The sequence below is a fragment of the Mytilus edulis genome, chromosome 2 (genome assembly GCF_963676685.1).
Source record: "Mytilus edulis chromosome 2, xbMytEdul2.2, whole genome shotgun sequence".
In the NCBI taxonomy this organism is placed as follows: Eukaryota; Metazoa; Mollusca; class Bivalvia; order Mytilida; family Mytilidae; genus Mytilus; species Mytilus edulis.
In genome coordinates this window covers 15,220,687-15,233,235 of record NC_092345.1, presented here as the reverse complement: position 1 = coordinate 15,233,235, position 12,549 = coordinate 15,220,687, and the positions used below count along the sequence as shown (strand labels likewise).

Sequence of the window (12,549 nt, the reverse complement as noted above, 5' to 3'; positions counted from 1 at the left end):
AAATTGAAAAAAGACTATAAATGATTAATATTTTAATCAAATAATCATAAAAGGGTGGTAATTAAATGAATTTAAATGTTTTCGGACAAATAAAAAAATATGAATTTATAAATTATTTTAGCAATCTAGACTTCCTTTCAAGGAATAAATTGAAGTTTATATGACAAATCTGTCTGAGAAATATGTGAATGGAATATACAATACGTACATGTACACTGAATAAAATTCCTAGTTAGTTTACTTCCTATTAAAACCTTGGGATTGAGAATTGTAGATGATAGTATATATATATATAAAATTTTATTGTTTTAGCTAGAGATAGCAAAACATTTACACTGTTTAAGTCTTTTAAAGTTTTCTAGAAATATGACTTTCATAATGCTTATGCAGTACTATTGTTTTTTTAATTAATTTATGATGTTGCAAATATACATGTAGAGCATATTTCTTTCTTATTTGTCTATACAGTTACCAATGATAAGGAGATGGAGTCATGAATATAAATCTATACAGATAAGATAAATAAATATAATGATTTATTTGCAAACAGTGAACAATCATTTATCAAAAATAAAACAAAACAAGAAACAGATTCTTCTTAATATTTTATTTCATTCAAATAGAAAGGCAATAAGGGTACTATAAACATATTACAATTTGATGGAAATTTGAAGAAAAAACACAATTTCTACATCATACGGTTACATTTACGACAAAATTTATGTCGATAAAAAACCTCCTGATCTGAGCCCTAATCTCCTGACCAAAATTTCCAAATCTCCTGATCTGAGTTTCACAGTTCATCACATGTATGTTACATCTTATTTCCTTATCTTATCTAAAATGTTTTTAGATAATGTATGTTGGACATTTGCCAGACATGACTATGATGTCATTTTCTATTTTTATTTGCCAATAACTTTATGTAAATAACTTCATTGGAAATTTGCCAATATAAAATGTTGCTGATGAAGTTTTTTTTATTGTTTTATACAATAAACAATGTATATTCACTTTTACTACCAACCAATCTTTACCATTCAGTGATAACAAGCACTTTATTTTACATTTTAATATTTTATGATGTATTTAAAAGAGTAGTTATTGTTGCAAACTCCATTAGAAATTTGAATTGATATCAGTTTTGGAAAAAGGGAAACGGGGATGTGAAAAAAGGGGGGGGGGGGTTAAATTTTTCTCATTTCAGATTTCATAAATAAAAAGAAAATTTCTTCAAACATTTTTTTGAGAGGATTAATATTCAACAGCATAGTGAATTGCTAAAAGGCAAAAACAAACTTTTAAGTTCATTAGACCACATTCATTCTGTGTCAGAAACCTATGCTGTGTCAACTATTTAATTTTAGATTTAAAAAGTTTGAAGAAGAAATCTTTAATTGTAAAATTTGTAAAATCTTGACATTTGTTTTGTGTAAAAAAAAAAACATGTAATGTCAAAAATTTGATCACAATCCAAATTCAGAGCTGTATCACGCTAGAATGTTTTGTCCATACTTGCCCCAACTGTTCAGGGTTCGACCTCTGCGGTCGTATAAAGCTGCGCCCTGCGGAGCACCTGGTTTAAATTTGTATATGGTACATTAAATAAACTTTGTACTTTAATGCGAAAAAGAACATAATGTAAGCCAATTATTTACCAATACCAATATACATAAAATTGAGAATGGAAATGGGGAATGTGTCATAGAGACAACAACCAGACCAAAGATTAAAAAACCAGCTGAAGGCCACCAATGGGTCTTCAACATAGCAGGAAATTCCTGCTTTGGCTCTTTGACACAGCAAGACAATCCTACACATATATGACTATATAGTCTAGATGGTCTTCAACTATGAACTGAAATTCTTACATATATCAACTAAAACTAAATTTTGAACAGATTGAAATGGAACAACAGAAAGACGATGATGAAACAGACTACTGGTTGGTACAATATCAAAGATTGTTAGACAGTAAACCACAGGCTGTAATTGATAGGGTAAGTATGATAATCTTAAGTAGTAATTCATGGTGGCTTGAATATATTGTGATTTTACCACGGGTTGGCCTTTTATTCAAAATATCGGAATAAACGGACAACCCATGGTAAAATCATTATATATTCAAGCCGTCATAAATTATTTTGATTTTAATAGGACAAATATGGAAATTCTTTTGGATTGGAGCGCTATTGGTGGAGGCAAATATTTGTCGTTCCCATAAAAAAACGCACTATTAAATTGGTGTAAAAGAACGGAGCACACTGAATTAGTGACATGCTTAAACTATTAACAATAATGTATTTAGAAGTTTTGGATGAATTTAAATGATAGTTTACCTATATGTCTTAAATGTATAAAAAAATATGGCTTGAAACGCATTTCAGCATCATTTTTTTTACGTTTCCTTGTTGTGATGATTTTCAGTTTCACAAGTGTGTATTTTCCCGTAAAATGCTTGTATTCTTACATCATTGTTCCATGATGTCGGGAAGCTCATTCATAGTTTTTGAAGGACATCATGTTAGAATAAGATATTTTATTTTCCAAATTAGGTACCCAGCAGGATATATACACATAACATATATAATTGTTACAGTATTTTACATGACATTCATATAATAAACCTAAACTATTGATATAAATTAATACAGGCTAGTATATGTTAAATAAAAAAGTATTTAATAGTTGCTATTATGTTAAGTTTTAGAATTCTTTATTCTGATACTTCTAGGTTAAGGATTTATAGCTGTTATATTTAAAACATGTTCCACTTGATAATTTAAAAAAACTACGGTACTACAAGTTCAGAAATTTTTTCGAGGTTTTTATTAAATTAATGTAAATAATGTGACTTGTTAAGTACCTCAATAGTAAAAATCTCAAATTCTGATATCTAGTACATATATCTGTAAGTAGCTTTCCTGAAATAAAAAAAATTATAATTTCTGAATTTGCAGTATTAGTAAAAGATGAACTTTCAAAGTTCTTCTATTGAAACTTCAAAATTGTATGGAAACGGAAAGCAATCACATGTAAGATTGCAAATCGTAATAGGACAAGCATTAATATTCAAAAACCGTAACATATTATTAAAAGGGTATTGATTTTGAAAGGTTCCTAGAATTGATACTTTCATACTAGGTACAAATGCATTATTTAATAGTTATTTACTTGTAACTGGTCAGTTCGAAGACCAATTTATTATAAAAAAAATGTTACATGTTGTTTTTATATGACCGCAAAAAATTTTGCAGTCATATATTGGTATCATGTTGTCATCGTTGTCGTCGTCGTCATCCAAAGACATTTGTTTTTTTGCACAATAACTTTAGTATAAGTAAATAGAAATCTATGAAATTTAAACACAAGGTTTATAACCACAAAAGGAAAGTTGGAATTGATTTTGGGAGTTCCAAAAACAAAATTGTACAATGTTGTACAATGTTGGATTACCTCCCTTGCACTTCTTTTAAATTATCTATTTTAAGACTTTTATGATGTATTTAAATGGGTAATATGAATACAAACTCCTTTTGAAATTTGAATTTAGATTATGACCATATCTTGAGGGAAAGAATTTTTATTCTGGGCGGGGGTCAATTCGCAAAGGCAACAGTGTATTTCACAAAAGCAAAAAATTGAATATAAATTCAAATCATATAACCAATTCTTATTTATTTGACTACAGTTATTCTGTGTCAAACCTATAATGTGTCAAATATTTAATTACAATCCAAATTTAGACCTGTATCAAGCTCGAATATTGTGTCTATTTTTGCCCCAACTGTTCAGGGTTGGAAATCTGCGGATGTGTCCAGCTGCGCATGGCGAAGCAATTTATTCTGTGTTTGTTTAATTTGTTAATTTTGTCATAGTGGTTTTTATACGACCGCAAAATTTTTTTTTCTGTTAAAGGTTAAGAGATTCTGATTGGCCATTGGTGTCTTTAACTTTTCCTATTAAGGGGGTTCGCGGGTCTAAATCATTTATATAGGATTTCTCTATATTTTTCTATAAATTAACTTTATCTTATAGTTAATAGAAAAATAAAATAAAAAAATGGGGTCACCGTTCATTTGCGCTCACAATCTGCCTTCGAAAGAAGCATACATCTTTGTAAAAGTGTTTTTTTTCTGTAGAACTAATAGGAGAAATAAAGGTAATATCGAAATAAAAATTATTACAGAAATCGCTCAAATTTTACAATGATTTAGTTTAAGTACAGCATATATCGAAATTATATTAAAAAATATAGGTCGCCGATGAGTTAAAAGATATATTTCAATTTTAAAGCCAAAAAATGGCATTTTTCCACCAAAGGGAGATAATTTGGAACTTTTTCAATGATGTTTACATTTTAAAAGTCATCTGGGGCCAACACGAATTAATTGTTTTGAATGTTTTTTGTACCATATGATAAAGTAACAACTACAAAAGGTAATAAATAAAATTTGTAATGAAAACCAAATGTTTAATTTTTTACTGAAATTGTTATACCCTCGAGCCTCCTTAAAATACAAATGTATGTAAGGCCTTTGAAATTTTCATTTTTAAAATCTTTTAATATATCAGAATAGCAAATTGATAAATATATATATATGGATGAGTTTGAATCATAGCAGGGGATGAACAAAAATTTGCTTCCACAAATTTGCAGATTTAACATTGTGTTGTGCTTATATTAAGAGTAACTATGAATATAATATGTTTTTTCGGCCGTGTATCACCTTCACTGGTGATCCAATGGATGGATCTGTTGTAGAGTTGTCACTTGTTTAGACGTATTTATCAAAATAATTACATCTTTGACTGTATCGTACGATCCTTTACCATAGATTTAGGCTAATCTGCATCGATATCACAATAGCAAGAGTTCGAACTCGACGAGGGATAAACAAAAATTTTGCTTCAGCATATATATATATATAAAGATGTAAAACAGTGTGCTGTTTTATATTTTCAGGAAAGGCAGTTAGCAACAGATGTTGTGACTATATTAGAGGATTCCAGGGCAGGAGAATATATTCCTGTGTTTACACGACATAGAATGACTCCAGAAACTATTCTAGATATAACTGATGATGAGCTTAAACATGTAAGCGTACATCAAATTTTTAGAAATGTCATAAATTTGTGTGACTGTCATACAAGTTAGAGGTTTAGTTAGCTATAAAACCAGGTTTAATCCACCATTTTCTACATAAGAAAATGCCTGTACCAAGTCAGGAATATGACAGTTGTTATCCATTAGTTTGATGTGTTTGAGCATTTGATTTTGCCATATGATAAGGGACTTTCCCTTTTGAATTTTACTCAGAGTTCTTTATTTTTGTTATTTTAATGTTTATATAGAAAGTAAAGAGGAAAAAAACCATTTAGACGTCTTTTGATTTTCTTTGTTGTGTTGCTGTCTTATACTATACATCTTCTATCATTCATATTTATTTGACAGATAAAAACAGGCTAACAGGAACAAAAAAAAAACAACATTTCAAATATTTAAAAGACTTGATTTTTTAAAACTACTATTGCATGCCTTTTCTAATATACATTTTAAAGGGTATTATTTTAATGGAAATTGCGTATTGTTATGCGTTTACTTTTCTACATTGGTTAGAGGTATAGGGGGAGGGTTGAGATCTCACAAACATATTTAACCCCGCTGTATTTTTGCGCCTGTCCCAAGTCAGGAGCCTCTGGCCTTTGTTAGTCTTGTATTATTTTAATTTTAGTTTCTTGTGTACAATTTGGAAATTAGTATGACGTTCATTATCACTGGACTAGTATATATTTGTTCAGGGGCCAGCTGAAGGACGCCTCCCGGTCCGGTAATTTCTCGCTACATTAAAGACCTGTCGGTGACCCTCTGCTTTTGTTTTTTATTTGGTCAGGTTGTTGTCTCTTTGACACATTCCCCATTTCCATTCTCAATTTTATTAACTCCCCACTGCATTCAGACTTCAGAACCTTTTTTTTTACAGATTGGAGTTCATGAACTTGGTTTAAGAAAAGCTATTTTGAAGAATATAAGCAAATATAGAGCTCAACGAAAATTGGGTAATGGAAAAGAAAGTGCAGCTAATCTAATTAACAAAGAAAAGGAAGCCATGTTGGCTGAAAAGGGAGAGCACCCTCAACCGACAGCGCCACCTACACCTACAGATGAGACAGCTCAACCATTTTTAAGGCGTTCAACATCAAGACAAGCGTCTATATTAGCCAGGGGAGTTAACTCTGAATGTGTTGTATGCATGGATAACCAGGTAATCATTTTAGTGCTTTTAGTTCTTAATGTATTAAAGATTGGCATTTTTTATGACCCTGACCCTGAAATTAGTTACCATTCTCTAACTTTAATTTACCTCAACCAAATGTTATGAAACTTATACACAATGCTTATTTAAAGATTCATTTGATAATGAAGCATAAAGTATTTCATTCTGTATTTCAACAGAAAGGATAAAAATGATTGATGAATACATTTAGTTCAAGTTCAAGTTAACATGTAGGATTGCATATATTCACTTTAATTGAAAGAATTCAATTTATTATGATTTTATTTTTCTGCCATTTAATTTATAATATCTCATGTAGTGATGAAGAAGTTAAATGAGTTTGCTGTCAATAGGTCCAAGGTCAAGGTAAAGGTAGCTTTTGATATACTGAAACTTGGCAAATATTTTGGTTTCTGGATGTTATCTTTTGAATCATTTATCCCAATTTTACTAGATTTGGTTGAAGATAATACTCCATGAAATTAAGAACATCCCTATTAATTTTGGGGTCAATAGGTCAAGGTCACAGTAGCTATTGATATACTTGCATAATGACACCATGGTTTCCAGATGTTATCTTTTGAACCATTTGTCAAACTTTCACCAAATACAATTTAATAATTTTGAGGTCACAATGTCAACTGTCAATTTCACAATAGCATTGAATATACTGAAATTGGTTTCTGGATGTTATATTTGGAACTGTTTATCCAGTTTTTACCCAACATAATGTAATAATGCCATGCTATGTAGAATATCTCTATTGAATTTGATGTCACTAGTTTAAAAGTCAAACTAAGGTCACAGCACCAATTGATAAGACAGAAATATGGGAAAATTTTTGAGTCCCTCAGGTCTTCTAAAGCTGAATATACTGTTATAGACTGTGTTGGATAGTTGAACATAGGCAATCATATAGTATCTCTTTGAAATAATGCTTATCTATTTTTAGCTTAAAACACAACACTGTAAATTCAGAAATTATTGCGTGCATTTATTATTACGATTTTGTCATTTAAGACTAATACGCAATTTAAATTTTTGCATTATTGAGAAAAATCTTGTTTAATTCATAAAAAAAAAATCAAAATGCGAGTTCAAATTATTGCGATTATAACCCTTTCGTATTTTTTGCAATAATAAAAACATCAAATAATTTCTGAATTTACGTTAATTTCAACTTATTATTTTCCTAACTCAAAAAAATGGAAAATTTATATAGTATAGAAAATCTTATTCCTAAATAGACTAACTATTTCTCAACTTTGTGTGAATATATCTTGAACACAATTTTTTCTGTTTTATTTTACAGTCTGATGTCATATTTTTAAAGTGTGGCCATGTGTGTACTTGTCAGAAATGCTCAGAACCACTCAATCAATGTCCGCTGTGCCGTGGAGAAATTGTTAGCAGAATTAAACTGTTGTCCAATCCAAGATAGAACTGTAAAATGCATGGTAGTGCTTTAATTATAACTCAGTCCATATTGGACAGATTTATATCTTAGTATTCTCAATGTGATTATTGAAGTTGTCTTGATTTTTCAAAGAAAGAACTTGTTCAAAGTTTGTTTGTTATGTGTAAGTTTTATGATTTTGTCTTTTACACTGAAAAATCTGGCAAAAATAGGATATGAGCTGCGTTCGATCGAAATTGACCTTATGCAAGTGCACATTAACATGTACAACTTTTATTAGTTTTAGGAACTTTCAACATGGTCAAATACAATAAAAAAGATGAATTTTGTTCTGTTTTATAGGGTTCCAATTACAACTCAATTTTCATACAGTTATGGACTTTTGATCGAGATTTTATTTCAAGCTGAAATAGAATAATAGATATATTGATATTCACTTGAATAAGGTCCATTTCTATCTGACAGAGCCAGTATATTAAAACATTATTTGTTAGGTACTAATTTCATCCTTTTCTCTGCAAAATCAAGACAAAGTTATAAAATGTTGTGAAATTTATATCAGTTTTCAGTCTATATTTATAAACAAATCATTGACTGTGAATACATCTATTTTAATCATAATGGGTTCAAATTTTTTGGGATCCTTGAAAAAATTGTATAGTCATGAATTCATGATTTCGTTGATTTCACAGATTCTATGTCGACGCCAACAGGAATTTGTTATTAGTTCTTTACCCATGAAATCAACGAAATGTAAACATCCAACATATAACAATCAATTTCTAGTGTACATTGTTGTGAAGTTTATGTCATGTTTATGTCTGTATTTATAAATATATTACAATTAATGATCTTGTACTGAAAATTAATCATGTGTTGTTTATATTTTTTTTTACACTTAATGCTAAATGTTAAATGAAGCTTTATGTGCAGTTATTTTGTATATTTACAAATATTACAAAAAATATGACTTATGTTCTTATAAATTATCTTAAGTAGTATGGAAAGTTTTTATAAGAATTAGGACTGTAATTTTAGAACTTGTGCTCTGGCCAAAAGTTAAACCTTGTACTGAGTTGTCTGTTTTGTTGAGACTTGGTTTTTCTGCTCTGAAATGTTTTATGTTTTTGGTCTAGTTAATGCCTGTTATTGATATAAAATGGCTTAAGCCAAATGACCCATATTAATTCCAACAATGAGAATATTTTTTTAAGAGTTCACCAATGCCTTTAACAAATTTGCATTGAAAAAAAAATATTTTTATCGCATATTTCCACTTCATTTGTACAATTAAAATGTAATAACATCATTTTATTCAAGAATTTTCAGTTGTCTGCAATTGTGAGAGATAAATTGTTATCTGAAGGAATAAAAATCATGAAATTAGGAAAAATTTGACATCACGTACCAAGAGTGATTGTTTTGCATAATGGGTACATGATAATGTCTAAGGTTATAAGTTATGGCCAGTAATTTGGTTAATAGATTATGTCTTGCAAATGATGACAACAGCATATTTTAAAAATTCATATCTTTAAGAGTGAAATTTGTCTCTGTCATACATTTTAGGATTTAGTGTACATTATATAGATGTTAAACTCTAGAAATGTTGATAGTGCTATCATGTTTCTTTAAGAGAAAACTGTTATTACCTCTACATTGTTGATATATGTTACTAACTTACTATAATTTCTTTTTTATGATAAATCCTGTATTAGTTGGTGCAATGAATATTTTGTTGTTGTTATAATTTTTAAATAGATATAATTTATTCATATGGATGTATCTAGCTATCTGCTCTTTTAATTATGTTTATATGAATTAAATCTGTTTATATAATATGTCAGCATCATATATTTATTGTTTTTTTTTCAGCTCACTGAAACCTATATGTTTTTACTCAGTATATTAAGAATATTGTCCCACATACACCAACTCCACATATATTGCATTTTTATATATTCAGTACAGTTTGATGCAGAATGAAACTAGAGCGTGATGACATGAGCATGAAAAAAATGAGAAAACATCCTAAAAAAATCATTTAAAAAATTGCAAAAATTTTATTTTGTTTTCATTCCATTAACCAACTTTTCATTTGAATGGGAGCATATAGTTGGAATCCCCCCCTTTACTCTGGGTTGGGAACAGATGTTGTACATTCTGTAATAAAAACATAAACTTTATTTTCAAAATTAACTGTCAAACAATTATTTTTAGATTCTTGAACTCCAGTAAATTTGGAGGTAAATTATGCTTAGTAAATCTATTTACCCGTGAAATTTTGAAATACAAAAAGAAACACATTTTTGTTGGTTTTGCACAATTTTGAAGGCTTTGCAGTGACTTTTAGGCCATTGATGTATGTTAGCTAATTGTCTCATAGGCAATCATACCATATCTGTGTTTTTGGTATCTTGGTAAAATTCAAAGCAATATGATTAGCTGCAAGAAATAAGAATCATTTGTATTGATTTTGAAGTGAACCTCTAAACGTATATTTTTTGGTCAGATTGTGCTGTTGAGTTGCTGTCTCATAAAAATTTGACCATAAATCAATTTTAAAATTGGATGCTGCTTCAAAAAATTAACGTTATTTGTATTCTTAAGATATTCATTCTTCTAAATTGAATGAAATATCAGTCTAAAATCGTAATGGGTTTTGTTTGGGTAAAGAGTTTTTTTATCTTCAAAATTCTTGCATTTCTTTCACTGAAGTCCATTTTTTGCAATAGAAGTTGTTTACAATTTTCTTTTAATCAAAGTAGGGCTTCATTTTCATTAAAAAAGGTCCAGATTCTCTCATGTTAATTTAAGTTTCAGAGATCTTTGTCGAATTTCAATGAAATGTGCATGTTTAAAGCTTTTTAGTTTAGTACAGATATATTTCTAGTCAATCTTTTCAATCATCCATGTGCATATAAGTAGAAAATTTCCATACAAACAATACAAATGTTGAATTTTTGTTAGATACCCTTGACTTAATCACTATAAATTTACACTAATGTAAATTGTCTCATAGATTTACAACTAAGATGTTTCCTTATCTAACTACATCAAGCGAATTTGAAAAATCACGAAATAAGTTTTGCCCCTTAGTCATTAGTCATTTTATTTGAAATTTTATCTTGAGCTGTTTTAACAAAGACTAAATATCAAAATTAATATTAAACAGACAAAGTAGCTGAACCTAAGATACCGTAGATTTATTCTCATTCTTCTCGAGTAAATTTAGTTTAATCAACTTATCCAGTAAAAAATATAACATAAAGTCCAATTAATGAATTGATTCAGAACAAAACAAATTATTTTTATAAATATATTTGAAATTAAAAAGATCCCTGCATCAACTCTTTATGCAACATATTTAGAAAACAATGTAGCTGTGATTTGGTTGACCCCTAGGTAATATATTACAAATGAACTCCAGAGACTTATCTTTGTTTATACATGTAGTTGTCCCTTATATTTTACATATGTATTGTCCTTGATCTTATGTTTTATACTGTTCTGAATAAATAACATTATAAAGATTTTAAATCTTGGTACTCTTTCTTATGATATTTTGTTTACTTGTTAAGTTATTTATGAACATTAGAAATTATATTATAGTTGTAGCCATCTGAAAAGATTGTGAGATTGATGAAATTAAAACTGGTCTAATTTTTATCTAGCCTACAAAGAATATGGTACTATGTAAGACAAATGGAAGTTAAAATTTAACAGTTGAAGTTCTTTGAATATCTCCAGATTTCAGAAGGTGGAAGACGCTATTACTTAAATATCAATTTAAAACAGACTCTGTCCTAAAGATAATATCCTAGTATCCAGTGTTGGAGATCGTGGGTTGGACTCTGTCCTAAAGGTAATATCCTAGTATCCAGTGTTGGAGATCGTGGGTTGAACTCTGTCCTAAAGGTAATATCCTAGTATCCAGTGTTGGAGATCGTGGGTTGAACTCTGTCCTATAGGTAATATCCTAGTATCAAGTGTTGGAGATCGTGGGTTGAACTCTGTCCTAAAGGTAATATCCTAGTATCCAGTGTTGGAGATCGTGGGTTGAACTCTGTCCTAGAGGTAATATCCTAGTATCCAGTGTTGGAGATCGTTGGTTGAACTCTGTCCTAGAGGTAATATCCTAGTATCCAGTGTTGGAGATCGTGGGTTGAACTCTGTCCTAGAGATAATATCCTAGTATCCAGTGTTGGAGATCGTGGGTTGAACTCTGTCCTAAAGGTAATATCCTAGTATCCAGTGTTGGAGATCGTGGGTTGAACTCTGTCCTAGAGGTAATATCCTAGTATCCAGTGTTGGAGATCGTGGGTTGAACTCTGTCCTAAAGGTAATATCCTAGTATCCAGTGTTGGAGATCGTGGGTTGAACTCAGCTGGAACAAACCAAAGACTTAAAAATTTGTATTTGCAATTTCTTTGTTCTACACATACCGGTAGCATTTATAAGTTAGAGCATAAACTATAGGGTTCACTACACATACCGGTAGCATTTATAATTTAGAGCATAAACTATAGGGCTCACTACACATACCGGTAGCATTTATAAGTTAGAGCATAAACTATAGGGCTCACTACACATACCGGTAGCATTTATAAGTTAGAGCATAAACTATAGGGCTCACTACACATACCGGTAGCATTTATAAGTTAGAGCATAAACTATAGAGCTCACTACACATACCGGTAGCATTTATAAGTTAGAGCATAAACTATAGGGCTCACTACACATACCGGTAGCATTTATAAGTTAGAGCATAAACTATAGGTCTCACTACACATACCAGTAGCATTTATAAGTTAGAGCATAAACTATAGGGCTCACTACACATACCGGTAGCAT

At 29.9% G+C, this 12,549-nt stretch overlaps 1 protein-coding gene across 2 annotated transcripts in view; it reads left to right on the top strand.

Moving 5' to 3' along the window:
* LOC139511554 (E3 ubiquitin-protein ligase LRSAM1-like) overlaps positions 1–11,229 on the top strand; it is a 44,740-nt gene extending 33,511 nt beyond the window's left edge. For both annotated transcript variants that reach the window (XM_071298385.1, XM_071298386.1), the window contains exons 20-23: positions 1,902–2,000; positions 4,967–5,098; positions 5,985–6,266; positions 7,591–11,229. In XM_071298385.1, the coding sequence (XP_071154486.1) occupies positions 1,902–2,000; positions 4,967–5,098; positions 5,985–6,266; positions 7,591–7,719 (642 nt within the window). In that variant the 3' untranslated portion in view covers positions 7,720–11,229. The remainder of the gene's footprint in view (positions 1–1,901; positions 2,001–4,966; positions 5,099–5,984; positions 6,267–7,590) is intronic.
* The last annotated feature ends 1,320 nt before the right edge of the window (positions 11,230–12,549 follow it).